The 20,422-nt window shown below is 38.5% G+C and overlaps 1 protein-coding gene across 1 annotated transcript in view; it reads right to left on the bottom strand.

Moving 5' to 3' along the window:
- Positions 1 to 20,422, bottom strand: part of CDK19 (cyclin dependent kinase 19) — a 135,217-nt gene that overhangs the window by 59,186 nt on the left and 55,609 nt on the right. Inside the window, exon 4 of the mRNA XM_082048816.1 lies at positions 6,905 to 7,045. Coding sequence (XP_081904942.1) covers positions 6,905 to 7,045 — 141 coding nt within the window. The remainder of the gene's footprint in view (positions 1 to 6,904; positions 7,046 to 20,422) is intronic.

The following is a 20,422-nucleotide window of genomic DNA, read 5'->3' as shown; positions in this document are numbered from 1 at the left end:
GCTGGTAAAAGGGGAGTTTCCCACACTTGTCATTATACATTTTATCTTGTCATTATACGTTTTATCTGCTGCTTTTTAGGTTAACTTTCTATTTACTTATTGGCCTGGAAAATCTTCTTGGGAGGGCCCAGAGAGGAACAGGAGAGAGTAGTTAAATAGTATAAACCAGTAATAATAGGCGCTGAGAGATTTTTTTCATTTCTCAAAAGCTTTGACATGAAAGCAGAACTAAAAGGTCAGTATCCACTTAACAAAATTGTAAGAAATTTTCTAGTGCCTTCATACAACATGCCATTTATTATAATCCTTAGTCTTTGTTAATACTTCCAGCTCATTAGAAGAGTATCAAACAACAGAAAAAATAGTTAACTACATAAAACACAGATATTATACTGCTTTCAGTCAAAGATTTCATGGCACATAAAGCAGTAAGCTACAAATTACACCCATAAATAGCTAACAGATTGGGAAATAGAGGCAAAGACAGGTCAAGTGGGTCATGTAATATGGCAGCAAAGTTTCAGAGCAGAGTCCAGGTACCCATCCATAGTAAGAGACTGCAGATTTACATACTGTCTAGAGGAGGATTACCATGAGAAAATAATGACTGGGTTTTGGATGAACCCCCAAACCAAAAGTCAACAGGTCAACTAAAAATCTGAAAACTGTTGGAGCTTGATTAAATTAAATTTAATATAACTGAATTATTGAAGATTTGCTAAAATGTTGGTATTCCACACAAACACAGCGATGGATTACTAAAAATACAAATTCGGAATATATTAATAACAAATGACAAATTCTCCCTAGAGTTAGAGAATGAAACACTACACAGTTTAATCATTTCTGAGAAGGCTGTGCCTTTGAGGGAGACACAATTTGCTGATTCCCACAGAAAGTCACCTGTCTGGCTCCTTCAGTTTGGGCTTTCCCCTCCTCCTTGCCTTCTGACAGCAGAAAACCCACAGCCTCCAGACAGCTATGGTTTCCAGATAACCCTGAGAGAGAACAATTAGTACATTGTCCCCTGCACACCACTCCCAAGAGATGTAGAGCGGGAACACTGGAGAAGACAGCTTGCCCTGAGTGCAATCACGACCAGCTGGAGCTGGCACCGGTCACCACACGGGCGTCTCATGGCTCTGCTGAAGATTTACACTTGGAAAGGAACTGAGTTTACTGTTACAGCAGTGAGTAGATATTCAGGGGACCCGTTAAGAAGCCTGAATCCAGGAGCTCACGTCTGATCCCCCTAAAGGCTGTCTATAGATATTTCCTACATAAACAGACATGCAAAGTCAAAATTATATCAAAGCTCAGCTATGTCCTTCCACCAAAAATGCACAGATTAGCACTCCATTAATTCTGTAGGTGGCAGAAGTGCACAGACACTCCATAATCCCCTCCAAGGAAAAACAAACTGATGAGATTAAGTACGCAATGAAAATAGTTTATGTTAATACAGATGAGAAACTAAAGAACACATATATGATCTTCTCCTGCCTCAAGAGACAAGGATTTGGTAATTAAAAAGCTGGAGATGGAAAACCAGTGGCAAAGTCTTTACCACAGTTTGATTACTCCTCCCAGTCCCCCTTAGTGAAGACAGAGTGAGAAGGTTGACTTGGAGAAAAAGAGACACCGAGAAAACCACACATGGACATGGAAGCATCGCCAGCTTAGCCAACCACGACAACAAATCTTAGACTTTGTGTGCTGAGAAATTTCAGGTGTTTATTTTATTCTTACTGGCCAAAAGCTAGACACCAACAAAGCAACAAATTTACAGGTGCCAAAATGGTTATGAAGGAGGAGGATTACAGGTCATATACTTCACACCACCAGCAGAATATGACAATGTCACTGAAAATGGAAATCTACCCTTCCCTTATGTCCCATCTTTGTCCACTTGGCTCCCACACATATATCCATCTTGCCCATATATTCACCTTATATAAGCATTTGTGTAATTGCATGCTGAACCAGATTAGGGAATGAACTTGCATACAGATCGACCTCTTCTTCCTAAGTCTAATTAACTCACATTAGTTTGCCAATCCCCAGCTCAGAGGAGGAGGAGCACAGTGGGGCAGAGACGAGTAGAGGCAGCATGGGCTCCTTCTGCGTCAACAGCAAGTTTTACACCCAAACCTGCCCAGGAAACCACTACATCTAGAATCTACCCTCTGCCTCATTTGTACTTTAGACACCTAAATATTTTTCTAAACAGAATAACACAAATCAATTATTAGAGTAAAAAGGGTTTTTTAAAAAAATCTCTGCAGTTTAAGACTCATGGACACCTTTTGTTCCATCACGACATGTTAACTCTGCCTTCTGTACGTAAATCAAAATTGTGACTTCAAAGATGTGTCAAACATTGAGTATTTTCACATGTTGCTCTTTAATTTGTAAAACCACACACACAATCAATGTAAACGTTCTAAAGCTGTAGAGGAACACTACAAGAGAAACTGAGAAATCCTTAGTCAAAGTTAGTTTGTACAACTATTGCAATGAGCAATTGTCTGATTTCAGAGTGCAGAAACCAACCGCTCAACACAATCCTAGGGGGAAAAAGGGAAATAAAAAAAAAAAAAATCTGCATTTCTCTGGCGAGTTCGATTTCAAACATGCATTTTTCAACCAGTAGTTTTAATAACATTAAACAGTACTCTAAAGAAACGCTCAAGGACGTAAGTGGAATCTTAAATTAATTCCTCAATATGGTTTCTGTGCACTTAAAACATCTCATAGATAATACCTCCCTCCAGGAAAATTCATTCTATTACAAACAGCAATTGCTTTTATCAAGTTCTAAAGCAAATGGTATCTGTCTGCTTTTGTCCTTAAGCAACTAACATCAACTACAGAAGGGTCATTAGCACAAGAAACAGTGCCAAAATCCTTTCTGTTGCTAACATAAAGGCACACTGTGAATGGTGTATGGAATATCTCCATTTTTAGACATCTCTACAAAGGAAGGCCTTTGTTGAACATTCCTGTAGCATCTAAATAATTCACATTTGGGGGAAGAGGGGACAAAGACATCATAATAACCTGAAATATTGTACTCTACATGCTGTATCTTCTAACTTGCTGTTAATTCAAGGTATGGAGCCCAATTTTATATCTCCTTCAAGTGGACAGTCCGCAGTGTATACAGAGTACTTCAAAAAACAAAAGCTTAGTATGAAAAGGCTCTTTCTTTAATATCTATCTATATTAACCTCTTGTTCATAATCAAGTGCCCCAGAAGGTAGCGGAGCCAGCAAAGCCTCCCTTGTCTCACTCGTGGCTTTCAGGAATGCTGCTGTCTTGAAAAGGCAAAATTATCGCTGCCCAACAACACGCAATCCAACAACAAAATCCCATTCCAAATGGCTTGACAGGAGAACAAATGTATGGATTTTTATAGACTTGGGTCAACTCCATAGTGTATGAACTGACACAATGCTATTCAAAGAACCCAAAACTCTAATGCTCCTTTCCCATAATTTGTACTGGTTTGAATCTTGAGGCAAAGAAAGATACTGCTGAATAGGTTTTAAACTGACAGAAATTAACAACTTAGCCAAAAAAACTATACCTAAAAAGTCACTTAGCACCTTTCGGCTACCTTCAGGATAAGAAAGCTAGAAACAAAATAATCCAAATATTACAAGAAATTGGAAAATACCCTAAATTATTTTAATATTTCTAGAAGTATGAGTGTGAGTGTATATGGTTTTATAATTAGCCTCAGTTTGGGCCCTTTCCTAAATTTGGAATTGTGCTGAGAGAGTTTAAACTGACACAAGTCTTACATCACAAGGGATTCAAGGCAAACATAAAAGCTATATTGATTTAGAACCACAACTGAATTTGATCTTTTAAAAACACTTTCATTTTCACCTAAGAACTAAAAAGGTGCATTTGAACAGTATCTGACCTAACGGCAGATGATGCTAAAATGACCTGTGGAGCTTTCTGCCACCACCTCCAGCTCCCACACACATGTGAGCTCCCAGTGAGATCCCTCAGGGAGCTAATCCTGCAGAAAACAAGCTCTGCAGGAGGAAAGTGAACACCTTCTGCAGGTCTCACTCCCTGAATGAGCTCACCATGAGCGCAGGTCTGCAAGTTCACCATCTTCACCAGTTCTACTACTCTGTCATGCTTGTGCTGGCTACTGCTAATCTTAAAAATAACTTAAGAGTAACCAACTTAAGTTATCTAAAAGTAAGGATCCATTGAGAACTAGGGTGTTTTTAAAAAGCAAATTTGGAAACTTGGCTTCTTTAAAAACTCTTAAGACAGTTCCAAATTCAGATTTTAGCTATGTTCTTCAAATACCTCCAAGCAAGCACTCTCACAAATACCCAGCCTCCCATGTTGCTGTTTTTTTCATTGCAACATTTGTTAAATAAATTCCAAAGGTCATTTCCATGGCTCAGGAGAATTTGACTAATAGTAGGATAAATATTATTGGAGAACCTGATTCTTTTAAAAAAACCCAACAAAATAAGCATAATGTTACTTTTATGGATGCCACCATCTTTGGTCTGCATCCAAATGCATGCTAAAAATAGTAAGAACAGAGTTATATTAAGCCAGGAAAGTACAAGGTGTCTTGATGCAAAATTTGGTTTACATAAAATAGAAAACATTTTTTTCAGCGGATGTAAATTAAAACAGCTAAGAGAAAAACACCAGACTGCTCCACATCTTAAGACAACACTGAAGAGCTGGCATTTACATACTAGGTAAGAAACTGACCCCAGTGAAATCATGCCTGAGGTAACACTCTTAAAAGCAAAAATCACAGGTATGAGCATATTAATAGCAATTAGAGATACATAAAATATTTTGTTAACTGAGAAGTTAGATTGGTTACTAAATGATTACATTAACTCTTAATTTCAAGAGCAGGCAAGACACATCCAAAATAATATCTTTTTTTTCTTACTGTGTACAAGATATAAAATAACTATTTGAAATACCTGAATTCTTCAGAAATCTGCAATATTTTTTAAAAAGGCAAGAGATTTTTAAGTCGACCAGTGTACCAAAGCAATTTTACAAATGGTTTCCTTTCTCTCACCGCAGTATCCCAGAATCCATTAGCTTAAATTTATTTGCATATCAAGAACACATAAGACTTCACAAATTCCTGTTCTTCTCCCTTCTCAATTATGCCAGTGTCGGTCAAGCACACGATTGCAGAGCCATGAAAAACAGTCATCTTTTTTCCTTACAGCAACCATCACCTCCCCAAGTTGCAAGAGAAAAGACGGAGGCATAAGACACCAGCTTTGCTGCAACTCATCAACAAGAGATAAGACCTGTAAAGTAGCAGCACCAGAAACACAGAACACCTGGTAATGGAGCCCGGAAATGGCAACACCAGCAATAAAATTCTCTAGGGTATTTCTTATTAATATCTTAGATACCATCTTGTATTTCCCATCAAGATAGCAAGTTCATTTATGGCATGTGAGTGTATACATATTCAGTAGTTCCATGAACACATACACTTCCCTTCAACATAGCTGAATACAGACTTTTCAGGTGTTCTTCTCAATCTGTATCTAATTACATGGCAGCACTCTGCCAAAGCAACAGCTGTCTCCTTAGGAAAATAATAATTGTAGCATGAAAATCAGCAATGTACCTGCTTCCTGCTTTTGCTCATGGTTACTATTCCAAAGGAAGAAAAAAACAAACCAAAACAAAACACAAAAAACCCCACACCCAAAGAACCTAACATCTCAAATTTAACAGAAAAACTGACAATAAATACCAAGGAGTAAGGTAAAAAATGATCCATACCAAAACCTGAAACCCCCAATTCTGGCCACTGTTATTAGTTATTATGACAGAAATTAAATAAAATTTATTTCAGCAGATATCTGTGACTTCTATTCCAGGCCTGCCTTGGTTTATTCATATCTTTTAAGAAAACATTTGCTTTACATCCAAAAATTAATCCAAGCTCCCATTTACTATTAAAGACTCAAGAACAATCTATGTTGCACAAAACTCAATCAGTGATTTTACATTTCTGGACATGCATCCCTATTTTGATGTACCAGAGCAACTACAAAAAAGTATAACCAAATGAAAGCAGTGGCTTTATAGACAGATCACACTACATCTCCTGCCATACCTACTACTGATGTTAAAATAGCACAACTATTAGAATAGATCTGGTATATTTACCATCATGTTGTTTGTCTCATGGCACAAATGCTAGTTACAATGCAAACGGTAGCAAGCACCATCACCATATTTGTATTCTTCCTTTTGCAACCCTTGGTAGCACTTCGCTAAGTATGAAGAGTGGTGGGAAAGTTTAAGGGGAAAAAGGGTAACTCAGACAAGGCAACTGGCTGCCCTTGTGATCTGCAGTCAACTTCAAGAGCCACTTCAGGTCATGAGAAATTTCAAGATGACAACTCCTTCGTAGTTCTCTTCCCACGGTCAGAAAAAATGCCACATGGAAAAGAAATACCCTACGAAAAAGCTGTTCTTTCACTAGCTTTTATGGTAACTTGCACGTAAACCAAACAATGTACAAGGGTATCAATCACTTTCCTACTTAAATGTCTTTTCAAAGTCACGCGCAAACTTATAAGAATGTTCAACCAACATATATCAGCTGGCTCATGTACTGTTTTCGGATATTGATATCTGCAGTCCTTTTACCGGATCTAGCATCATTGTCTGAGCTCAGATGACTCAGATAAAAACAATGTGAAAACACAGTTTGTTTTCATGTTTAAAGTCTCCACTGGTCTCCTGCAACAATAACAGGAAGAGCTGTACGGATCGATACGCAAGATTACTAATAGGGACTTTTCTTCTCCTGCCCAACAACACGCACGTGAAACTTTCTTAACCAGGTAATACACGCAGCACTTACCAGATCTCTGTGAAGCACCCAGTTTGCATGGAGGTAATGGATTCCATCGAGGATCTGGTAGAGCAGTGATTTAACCATAGATCTTGGCAACTGCATGGGCTTTTTATTTGCTTTTGAGGCACGGTGAAACTTGATAATATGCTAGAAATAAAACAAGTAGAAACATGAAGCATGTTAGATAAGTAGAAAGGTTTTTTGTTGTGTTGGGTTTTATTAAAACTATTAACACTAAATAATGGAATGAAATATAAAGTTTGTTGAACTTCGCAATCAAAAGTAATAGTGATGTGCTCACGATTTTCTTAAACTGTTCTTATTCTCCAAGTTGCTTTAAAAAACAGCTGTCAAGATCTTGTCAATACCTAAAGATGGGCTACTTACCTCCAGTAAAGGGTCTTAAACATTCTCTAGCCTCCCTCCTCCTCACTTGGGTCCTCCTATCCTCAGCTGCTAGAGCAGAAGCTTCCAAACCAGCAATATCTACCAGAAAGAGGACCGCACTCTATGCTTTCATATCTTGCCCCTCCACCAAAACACCCGGGACAGAGTGTTTGCAATTACTTTACTGTTCCCCCCTAAATCAGAATCCCAGTAGAGAGAAAGAGAGAGATTAAATAAATACTTACATAAATATTTTAGAGTGGGTGAGGGAGGGAGATTCCAAAAACTCCACACCCCCACACCACAACAACAGAGATCATATTCAAACATCTAAAAATGGTTATATTATTGCTTTTAGGTTTTGGCTGCATATTTCATTGATGATGACAAGCTAGTGGATCTTGGACTACAGAAGTCAGTCAGCCCATTGAAGGACAAATACCGCTTGAAAACATGGAATGCAGAAAGGGACCCCAGCACTAGTCATTTGAAGGAATGAAAAAAAACAGATAATGAAAAGATTGCTAAGAGATCATGAAATATTCATAAGCTAATTAATATTTATTGTGAGATCAGTGTGGAGACGATGGGTTACGTTTGGTTTTGCTACCCTGTACAAGGGATAAAGTGGGGTGAGGCCATTCTACCTTTTCAGTCCTCAGACAAGGTGGGGTCATGAGAGGTACAAACTCAATCTTAACGTATTGCCATTCAGGAAACTACTAAATCCATTTATTCAGTTTAAAAAAAAAAACAAAAAACAAAAAACAAAAAACAAAAAAAAACAACAAAACCAACCACCTCCTTTTTGAAGGCGATTCAAAGATGCATCTCAAATAACAAAGTAGTTTTCAATTATGTGCGTTTTGAAAGAGAAATAATAACGGCAGTTTGCATTTTCACTGAAAGCGATTCAAAATGCTAATCTGTAGAGAGAACAAGACTACTAATTACCCAATTCTTTAAATAGGATTTGTCTAGTTCAAGATCATCCCCCTCCCCAGGTTAAAGAGGTAGCCAACAGACATGCTTTCATTAGACCTCTGCTCCCTCCACCACCAGCCCCTCCCAAATTTGTCACTTCTGTTCCCAATTACAGGGGTAATGGGCTCATGTTTCCTCATGGTAAATGCTCCCTCTGGCTCTCATCAGTACTACAGCCACTGTCAAATTGTGCTTAGCAAAGGTGTAGAGAATGTTGTTAAAGAGAAATTTTAAAAAGAAAAAAAAGGCAAATCAATCAGAACAAGAGCCTGCTTACTGCCTATCAACAACAATGTTCCCACTGAGCCTTCCACTACTACCTACACAAAAGTGATGGCTGTATATTAAAAAGCAATAAAAAAGAAATCTATTTGATTATCAGTTTTTAATATGCAAATGAGGATCAGCAAACAAAACAAGCGCTTAGTACCTTATCCTTTAATTGTGCAGTCACTCAAAACTACACTGAAAAGCCTTACGGGATCATTTCCTTAGAAAAATCTTTTTCTGGTCACGTCACAAGTAGATTCTATGTCAAAACTTCAACTGGGAGTCCCTACTTTCCAGTACCACACAATGCTCAGGGGATAATGACCTTCACATGTAAGTATAATATCATTTATAAAGCAGTAACAATATCATAAACCCACAAATTATTAATAGTATCTTTATTAATACGCAGCATGAAAAAAATGCAGGGGCAAACTTCGCAACAGAGACCCATAAACCTAACTTTGTGTTTTTTCAAGGTACATGTAGTCACTAAAAGGGATTTCTATACCTATTTAAAAACTGACTAAGATCCACAGAAAACATTATTCCTCATAATAAAGATTCATAGAAAATGAAACTGAAAAAGGGTCTTGTGAGACACAATTAACCATGGGTGTGTGAACAGGAACACTGGGCCTCTAGCCCTACCGCGGCCCCTCTGGTCCCACTGGAGGACAGGCTGGTGCCCTCCAGTTTCTGCCCCTGCCCTCCCCCGTGGCTCCCCAGTTCCTTCCAACACAACATTGAGAACCTCACCGAAGGCTTCGTCCTGTGCAAACTAGAGGGCCGAGCTGATGTTTAAAGCAATGCCAGAACCTGTTCAGGAACAAGACACTATTAATCAAGCAGCTACCAGGATGCCAGGGCCATCTGCTAGACCAGCAATGCAAAGCTTGCACGGGGGTAGAGGAGGGGAAGGTTTTTTCCAGCGGTGACTCAAAGGAGCAGCATCCCTCCAGACAATGGCAGAGCTTGCTTTTATCTGCCTCTGAAATACCACTTAGGTACATCCTAAATTATCTTGCTTGTCCCAGTCAGAAAGGCTAAGAAAGCAAGCTCCTTTCTTGAGGGAGTTATTGAATTGCAGAAGTGAATTAAACCTGATAGTTTAGCATTAAGCAAGCAATATCACCACTAGATAAAATTAGATTTTCTTAAAAAGCACCCAAAAATTATTGTTGCCAACTTGCTCTACAGAAGTTTGTAGTCAACAAATTACAAACTTCATCCCATCACAGTTTATAGAACTGAATAAAAATTGAACTAAAAACATATTGCAAGGCCAGGGAAATGAAAAGCGGAATTTGCCCCAGGCCATCGGAATGAATCCACAGTGCTTGTGACCAAGTCCTGTTCTCAAGAGTTTTGTAAAAGTAGTTCATCCAATTTCTTGTACACAACTAGCCATATGAAGAAAGACCGACACACATAACCAACACTAAACAGCAATTTTAATGTCAGTGTCCATCTAAGAAACAGAAGGGCAAATAGGTGCCATTGCTGAACAGCATCTCTTCTACTGGAGGTAGCAAACTCAAGGTTTTTCTTATTTCTTTATATTTTTAGAAATAAATTTATATGGCCCTACCAATATTTTTGGAAAATATTCCTCAAATTAAAGAAAAATATGAAATATAAAAGACCATCAAAACAGAAATAAATGAATGGTTATAACAATCTGACAAAAGTTTCAGAGATCAGACATATCAGGCATACAGTAAGCTCCAAAGCAAAGGCTGCCATTACAGCACAACTAGGCTAAAGAAATGTTTTGACTTGAGCAATTCTGCTGACTCCTGTTATGGCAAGGAGATGTTCTCTTTCCATGTCAAAACATTTATGATTTAATAGTTTAAATCCAAGACCTCAGGTGTAGAAATGGGTGCAGGTGCCAGCACAGACTAGGCTGTTCTTTATACACAACTGCACTGTGCAAGTGAATGAGGAATTCTCGACTCGCTTCTTTAGTTCCTGAAGAGTCCCAAAGTCTCAAGTACAGCATGTAACAGCCATAATCTTAAACCTACTGAAGCTACGGATAATTTACAGGAATTGTAAGCTACATTTCACATTCCCCAGATAACTGCCCTGACCACTTGGCTTCAAAAATCTCGCTCCTCCTTTCTCTGATGCAGTAAATCTTTTTGCAGCACAGCACCAAGACTGTCACATGAGCTGGAAGTATGGACTTCAGCTCGGGAAGGTGCAAAGGACATTCTGCATCTCTCTCTGAGAACCAGGTGCTCTTGGACATTAAAGCTTCTAGCTTTCAGGTACACTCAAGTTCTTTGCCTAGTCTTACACCTAACAGATAACCACTAAGAACAAAGCATGAGGATTTCCACAATCCAGTCAAGTGAGAGAGGAAAGTTTATTGCAAGAAGATAAGCAGGGTCAAACAGCTTCAGCATTCTCCCCATCTTTTTTCACTGTCACTCCCTAAAGCCACCTTAATTCCCCTATTCTGACAGACCACCCAGCTGCAACTGGAAAATACGCAGCCACATTCAGAAAAAGTTTAGGGAAGCCTTAATTCTCAGTGTGCATTATATTGGTCACGTAATACAGAACAGAAACCCATCCCCAATGTTATCCAGCCATTATTTCATTTTAATTTGTTCATGAGAACACCATGGATGCAAGCTCTTGTTTTAAGACACTTCAAAACAAAAGAAGAATGCTTATATATGAGGTAAGTGAAACTCCAAGCAATATTCAAATCTATTCAGCAAAAGTAGCAAGTCGCTTTCCCTTTCCATGCAACTGTATTTTCAGATTCCCATATCTTAAAAACATGCTGCCACTGATTGTATTCCAAAAAACGTGAGCCAGTTAGGTATTCACTTTTGAAAATAAACATAATGTAAAAATATTTCTTTCACATATTTTGTTTTAAATTTAAACAAGGCATCAACTTCGTGGCAGTGGTTTTAAGTCCGTATTCTAAATTAAATTAATATTTAATTGACCAACATTAAAGTATATATTTATTAATATTCTAGAAAAGTAATGATGCTTCCAGAGGCTTGCTATAATTTGCTGTTTGCAACCTCTGAAACTACTGGTTTTATCTACTAACTGCATGTTCCAAATTTTCAATTAAAAAAAGAAAAATAATAAAATTGAGGGGAAAAACTGATGAACTGGCTTATTTCAGCACGACCATTTTACCTTTAGCAAAGCAAGACCATGTAAACAATAATAAATAAAGAAGTGAAACAGAGTTAAGCATTCTAAAAGAAAACACAATGGTGATTCAGGACACAGTCTTCAGTCTAGCACTTTGTCTGCCTTCTGTGCTACATAATGTGTTGAAATTGGTTTGAAAATTGGCTCATGAGGAAGTATGTACATTTTCTAAATCCTCTACCATAATCAAAGTAAACATAATGCACCACAATAAAGAGCAAACTCACTTAGTTTGTCACATGAAAACCTCTAGTACATACCCAGTAGTTAAACGAGCATCCAGAAAGACCCTAAATTTAGCCTGAGTTTAGTCAGGCTGATGCAAACACACTCTCTCCGCATATGTGACATCCCATTCCTGATTACGAGAATTGCTGTTAGGTATGACAGAGTTAAAATAAACAAACAAGTCATACCTGGAAAGTTTTCATGGATGTAAGAAGCCAGCTAAAGGAGAGATTTTACACGTCTGACTAAATGAAATTACAGTGTGAGCTCCTACCTCAGACATGAGATGATCCAGAGAACTCAAAACACAACCCCCTAGAAAACCTGACTCCTTGAGTTCTCCTGCTTAAGGCAATGCTTGTTTCAAAATTACATGCATCTCTATCAAACCGAAATAGAATATTGTAAACACAGACACTTCTCTCTGCTGAAGTAAATTGTCTGTTTGCTCCCACGCTTCAGCAAAAAACATTCTCTCTATCCAATCCCTAATCCAGCCTTCGATAATAAAACACAATTACATCAATGCACAAGTAAAAAGTAAAATCATGTTTTAATATTAAAAAGATGGAAGCTTGGATACATGGTAAATACTTGCCAAGGTCAAGAGGAAGATTCAGATTATATGGCTTCAAGTCTACTTTTAAACATAAAATAATTTCCACGTTTTCTCTTCAGCAATCAATACCCAAACAAAGGTGGCAAATATTGTTGAGCATTAGAGGTAAAACACTTAAAAGGCTATGAAAAAATAAATCAAAGTCTAACTCATTTCAGACACCGAAGTTTTAGACACTAAAAAAGTTTCAGAAAGGGCATAACACAAGTAAAATAAAATAAAAAGTAGGTAACAGTATTTCTACAGCAATCACTTAAGTTTCCAATTTTGGGAGCATTACAGCAATAAACACGTAACAGTCCTTCAAAAGAGGAGGGGGGTAAAAATATGCCTCAAAAGCCCTCCTCTAAATGATGCCAGTACACTGCCGTCGTCAAGTATCTTCTTTAGATTAACCAAAGTGCCTAATGAAAAATCCATTTCTGAGTGACAAGAGGTCACCACTTTAAGTAACAGTGAAAGGAGCTTTAATACATTAACTTTTGCTAATGCTAACTGGCTTTAAATACCTAAACTTTGAAGCGCAGAGCAGACAAACAGACTCAGCATCATTTTCCTGGGTTTTGTTGGGGTCTTTCTAGGCCTTCTAGATCTTTCTGATCTAAATATAACAAAATAACTCCAAACAATGATAATAAAAACCATCAGAATTCAGCTATCCTTTCAGTACACACTTGAAACCCCCTCTCCCCCCCTTTCCCTCTTCAGCCCCTCCTTCTCCCCCCCCTTCCTACTAAGGACAGGCGATCGGGAGGGAAAGAAGGACAGAGAGAAGAGAGTTGGAAAAATTAACAATGTTTTACTAATGCTACTAATAAGAATAGAGAAAATAATACAAAATCTACAGAACCAATCTTGAAAGTCTCAGCAACTGCAGAGCCAGCACCCAAAGTTCTGGATTGGACTCTGCAGCCAACCGGAGCTGGATTCAGTCTGTCACTAGGCCTCAGTTCGCAGGGACGACTAGCAAGGTCCTCTCCTAATGTCAGCCATAAGCAAAAGGGCCAAGATCCTCGTGATCTCCCACTTTTATATGAAGTACTCACATGAATGGGATGTTATACTGTGTTGGTCAGTTTCTTGGTCACCTGTTTCTCGTTGCCCCTCTTGTGAGATGTGAATCTGTCCTTATCGATAACCTCGCATTCCATTGCTATGTTTACCAAACCATGTATCTGGTTCTCCAGGAAAATGCAGCTAATATGAGGGCTTTAGCTGACAGGCAAATTCACTAAAAGAGAAACTTGTTTTTAACAAAACCAGGACAAATGGGGGTAACAAGCTTCTTTTCCTTGACCCCCAGAGCCCGTTGGCCAGGGTCATTATGAGAGCGAAGGAATGGGGGCATAGAGGCACCAAGGAGCCGCTGGGCGCCCACAGCCAGAGTGGGGGGGTTCCCAGAAGCTTCAGGGAACCCCACAGCCAGAGTGGGGGTGCAGAGAAGCTTCTGGAATACCCACAGTCAGATCTGACTCAGGCATATAAACGGGACCCCCATTGAGGCAGGGGCTTGGCCTGTCCCCTCAGAGTGCAGGCCAAATGTTGCTGCTGAGAGCCCTCCCCTTAGGCAGAATCGCTGCCTAAGGTAATCTCCTGGGACGGGGATTGCCTCACCAAACCGTGTGGGTGAGTGATAAACTTCTTAATATTTCCTCACAGGATTGCAGGTGTTGTTTTCCCTCACTTAGGCAAAGTGAAAATATTCCATGTCTAAATATGAGCACGTATATTTGTTTCCTGGAGTCAGGGACGGCTCTGGCATCGTTTTTGGTGAGCCATGTGTATGCACACTGGGGATCTCCATTGTACTCCAATAATTTCCTCAACTGATACTGGAACCTGTATTTACGTTACTGGAGAGCTAAAACCCTGTTCTTTACCACTTAACGTGCTGCACCTTTTTGACCAGAATAAAAGTTTGTTTTGGACCCTGTTGTCCACCTAAAACTAACTTTGGGGTGCCTCCATGACACCTTGCTTCCATAAAAAAACCCTCATACAGTGAGAAAGGTATTTTCATGTATATAAAAATATTTGTGATCAGCTAGCATCTGAATTATCCTCATGACTACAAGCTAAACTGAAGCCTAGTGAAGTGAGAATTACAACTGATTACACCAGATTCAAAAAGACTTTAAAACTCAGATCTATTAAAAATATTCATATGATTAAACAAACGTGCAAGTTTATTGCATATATCAGTATGCAATTACATTTAGCATAAACAAACATTATAGAAATGTTGTTAGCTGAAATTAAGTATATTTATTTGTATATTGAGAAAGTTAGCTAGTGGTATACATTCTGTATAATACAAAGCCAGTCTGTCCATACATTTTCGTTACTGTCACACAGAATCACAGAATGTCAGGGATTGGAAGGGACCTCAAAAGATCATCTAGTCCAATCCCCCTGCTGGAGCAGGAACACTTAGATGAGGTTACACAGGAATGTGTCCATGTGGGTTTTGAATGTCTCCAGAGAAGGAGACTCCACAACCTCCCTGGGCAGCCTGTTCCAGTGCTCTGTTACCCTCAACGTGAAGAAGTTTCTTCTCAAATTTAAGTGGAACCTCTTGTGTTCCGGTTTGAACCCATTACCCCTTGTCCTATCACTGGTTGTCACTGAGAAGAGCCTGGCTCCATGCTCATGACACTCACCCTTTACATATTTGTAAACATTAATGAGGTCACCCCTCAGTCTCCTCTTCTCCAAGCTAAAGAGACCCAGCTCCCTCAGCCTTTCCTCATAAGGGAGATGTTCCACTCCCTTAATCATCTTTGTTGCCCTGTGCTGGACCCTCTCCAGCAGTTCCCTGTCCTTCTGGAACTGAGGGGCCCAGAACTGGACACAATATTCCAGATGGGGTCTCACCAGGGCGGAGTAGAGGGGAAGGAGGACCTCTCTCGATCTACTAACCACCCCCCTTGTAATACACCCCAGGATGCCATTGCCCTTCCTGGCCACAAGGGCACAGTGCTGGCTCATGGTCATCCTGCTGTCCACCAGGACCCCCAGGTCCCTTTCCCCTACACTACTCTCTAACAGGTTGTTCCCCAACTTATACTGGAACCTGGGGTTGTCCCTGCCCAGATGCAAGACTCTACACTTTCCCTTGTTATATTTCATTAAATTTTTCCCCGCCCAACTCTCCAGCCTGTCCAGGTCTCGCTGGATGGCAGCACAGCCTTCTGGCGTGTCAGCCACTCCTCCCAGCTTGGTGTCATCAGCAAACTTGCTGACAGTGCACTCTATTCCCTCATCCAAGTCATTGATGAATATATTGAATAGTACTGACCCTGAGGGCCTCCACTAGATACAGGCTTCCAACTAGATTCTGCCCCATTGACCACAACTCTCTGGCTTCTTCCCTTCGGCCAGTTCACAGTCCACCTCACTACCCAATCATCCAAACTGCACTTCCTCAGTTTAGCAGCAAGGATGCTGTGGGAGACTGTGCCAAATGTTTTACTGAAATCAAGATAGACCACATCCACTGCTCTGCCATCATCTAGCCACCTGGTTGTGTCCTCATAAAAGTCAATGAGGTTGGTCAAGCACGACTTCCCCTTGGAGGAAGGGAAGGCTGACTGCCCCTAATGACCCTCTTATCCTTGATATGCCTTGAGACAGTGGCAAGGATAAGTCGTTCCATCACGTCAAAAATAGTTTCAAGACAAATTTCACTCCCAGTTTCTCAGTGGTATTTGATGCTAAGCAGTTAGTTGCTAGAGATCACTGGATCTAATCATAAGAGAGGAACCTTCAATGAAACCTAAAAATACCCAGATCATGATATAAATGTCTTAGTGAACGTATCATCACAGTCAGTATTATCAAATCACATTTAATAATTTATTTAATCACTTATTTTATTTACTGTGATAAAAATGACACTTTTTCAGAATGAGATAAAAAAATAAAATTGGAAGTTTCTGATTTAAGTTACAACATAGATTAAGTTACAACATAGACACCCAGAACAGGTGATCTTAAAGCTTTTAAGTTACACATTAAATAAGTCTGAGGATTAACTCTGTACCATAGCTAGAAAAGACACATTATCAATTTAGAACATTAAAAAAGTTACAAAAATTATATAATATGTTGCTTAGAAAAAAAAAAAAGGCTATTTAAAAATACAGAGAGTGCAGAATTGAAGACTGCTTATCTGCAGTAGCAAAACTAGTAATGTGTTCTTTAGACAGTATTTCCAATACCAAAAAGCTGATGCTGTGAAAGTATGGGAGGCTGGCTGGGAACAAAAGAAAAGCTCTAAGTACTACAGCTTGTAGTACTAAAAATGGCTAAAAGTAACTGCATTGACAGCAAATACAATTTGCCGCCAGAACAGATCTCATTTGTATCAAACTTCAAGAAAACATCAATTACCTAATCACCATGCATTTAATATATTTAATATAAGTTTGAATTATGCCTTAATGTGTGTGAACTTTACATAGGAATCTCTGGATAGCAGTACACAATTTAAACCTAAGGTAAAGTAAGAACATACATGAAAGTCAAATAGGAAAATAAGTTATTCCTTAGTGATAAACCAGCAAAATTTCATGCATTTAAAACAATGTTGGGTTTGTTTCTGTTTTTTAACGTCAATAATGAATACAGCAGAAAGCTACACATATCAGTTGAAGGAATTACATTTTCTTGGAAGGATTTCATCCATTCATATTTTGTAAGACTACGAAGTTCTAACCGTGTACTGGAAAAGGTAACTTAAAAATAGTATCAGTTCCACTCATGGACTTCAGATTAACTCAGCTAAGTGTTAACTGAATTATGGTTTTTAATCTCAACATAAATTAATCAAGGCAGAAAAACTGGACACAATTTGGATTAAAAGCATCCAAGACCTTACAAGTGGACATTGAAAATGAAATGTCCCTCACAAGAGAAAAAACAGGAGGTGGTTGGTTCGTGGCTATGAACATCTGAAGCTGAAAGTTTCAGACAGTTGGAATATAAAGGTGTGGGACTGAAGCAAGTTGCCAGGAATTAAGAAAAGGATGTGGCATATAATGTATGAGATATTCAATGGCGTCTGTGGACATAAACATCTTTAACCTTGTGTCAGATTCTCCTTTTACACTGAGGTGCAAGCTAAGGAATCTTGCATTTACATTATAGCATAAGCATGTATAAGCAGTGATGACAGTGTAGACAATACACTATAAATTAACACGTGACACATCCAACAGCCTAAGAACTTTACCAGTCGACAGAGCAATAGCCAAGAAAAAACATACGGAAATGATTGTGGATTACACTAAGTATTTTGGTAATTAAAGCAAACTAGAGTTACAAATCAATTGATCAAAATAATGCCTATATTCCTCGACACACTTTATTGTAATCTCATAAATGGCTGTGCATTGTTTTGTATAATGTAATTTGAGAAGCGATGGAGGAACAATCTTTGATAGGCTTTGTTATTAAATAGTATGTTTGTAGGCAAGGACAACATAATAAGGCTTCACTGATACTTGTCAAAAGTAGTTCAAATTACCATAGTTTTCTTCATCCTTTTGTAATGGTATCAACAGAAGTTATAGCCAATTATAAAGTGTGCTGCTATCTATAATCAAATTTCAGATTTAAGCAGTCTAATCCTTGGGAATTAAATGCAAAGCAAAAAAAAAATGTTCTTGCTCACCATAAAAGAACTTTTTAATAAGCTTAATTGGCACCATAATTTTTCTTCATAAGAACAGGACAATTTCTTTCAACATTACAAAAAGAACAGAATAAGATAGCATCTAATACAGTTTATTCATCTCTTGCCAAATGTTTCCAGTACGGAGGCTGAAAATATAATGATTTTGATTAATCTGATGTAAGTGATAAGCATTTATTGTTCTCACTGAAGCCACCAGGAGTTGCTAAAGCTGGGCAGCTTTGGACAGCAGGATAATTCCCATACACAGCCAAATTTGGTAAGTAACACAGCTACCTACATCTGAAACCTTTGGTCTCTGGGAATCTACGTATCTCTAATAACAGCACAAAACTTAAACCCTCCTAAACTGATACCCACAAAACCAAAATGAGTATTTTTATTATGTAGTGCTGGGGGGGCACATGGTGCTAAGCAATAACAAAATGTTCTGGTCCCCTACTACGATTTCTACCCCGAAGAGCTGGAAGGGCACAAGCTGTAAAGCACAGGAAATGCGAAACACAACACAAAACACAGACAGAATGACAAGTGGTTGTTATTACTGAAATGCGTTACAAAATAAGTGGATTTGCAGGAGTTTTTTGAAGGAGGATAGTGAAGGATCTTTACGTACGTTAATTGGGAGGCTGTTCCATGTGTAGGAGGCAGCGTGGAAAAAGACACAAAGTTGGGAGTGAGCAAAAGAGACAAAAGGGGAATTAAGAGCGATGCTTGGGAAGTGCTGACAGTAAAGGAAATGAGGACCAAGGTTAAGCCAGAACCAAGAGTGCCTTGAACATGCGGCTAACTCTGTGCAAGGGAGGGAAAAGAATTCCTGGCAAAGGCTTAAGAAGCAAGGAAATATGGGCAATTATACAGGAAAGGAGAAATGATTTGTGTAGCATGTCCCATAGAAAAACATGAGAGTTAGGAAGTGGGAGACCAGTTCACATCAAATAACTAGGGCAACAAACATTTCAGTCTCAAATAAAAGAAAATAATTAACCTCACTGAGATTATTACCAATACCTAGCCAGATGTGAGGAGTGGTAAGAACATTAGACTGCAGTGATTCTTTATCTAAAACTGCTGGATCATGTGAAAAATCACCACGTAGTGTAAAAAACACATACCCAAAAATAATTCAAATTGAAAAGGTTAGGAAAAAAGAAAGGTGTTTTAAACATGCCATTCAATGTAGCAGTAAAATGTGTTTGCTGTGGTTATTCTAGAAAATCAGTAAACTCAGTTGATGTACAAATAAATTGTGTCGATACAGAGGTTTAGCTGTTGCATTCCCATCCATCATCACTGCCACTAGTTGTGGGAAATACACAAACTCTCACTGTCCACTGAACTTTGATGAAGAAAACTTAAAATACAAAGCTGCTATCTCATAAGAGAAATCAAATATTTTTAAAGCATATCAAGGGGAATGAAATACCATTACTTTACTTGTTCTGAGCCAGAAGTACCTTTTGCATGGTTTAAGTTTACTCTCCTTACACATTAGAATTTTGTCTCATTTACAAGTACATATTCATTAGCTCTTGAGAATTAAGTACAAAAAATATTGAGTAATTTGTCACCAACATTAGTAATAGCAGTTTCTATATTACTGAATCCTTAAAAAGTAATTTTGGAATTAATAATACCACTTCCTCTCCTTGCCCAGCAGTTTCAAAAGAATTATAAATATATTGATTACTCTTAGTAAGTGTCTGTTATCTTTTGAGCTTAAACACAAATGCAGGTCCAAGCAACTCACATCTTATCAATAGGTGTAGAGCTTGAATACTTGCATCTAAGTTCAACTCATGATGTCATTGATATCCACCTCTACAGTAGATTAAATCAAATAATATATGACATCATATTTTGCTGGAAACTTAAAACAGACATCTAAGTGTCTACTCCTCTTCCATGTAGTGATAGTCCATCAGTAAGCCCTATTAGCATTGCTTACTTTTTTTTCTTTTCTTTCCACTCACACTGTCACAAATTCACTGTTCAGAATTAGATGATTGAATGTTGGTCACTTCCACTGTATCTTAGTGAGAGGACTCCGTAAAGCAGTCCCTCTCCTTTTTTCTTTTTGTATTCCTGTGTGTGTGTGTGTAAAACTGCAGGAAAAAGAAAATATTAAATACATTTCCAAACTCTACTT

This window comes from Streptopelia decaocto (assembly GCF_964273445.1).
Source record: "Streptopelia decaocto genome assembly, chromosome: 3".
NCBI lineage: Eukaryota > Metazoa > Chordata > Aves > Columbiformes > Columbidae > Streptopelia > Streptopelia decaocto.
Note: the sequence above shows the minus strand (reverse complement) of the source record. Positions and strands in the feature narration are given on the sequence as shown.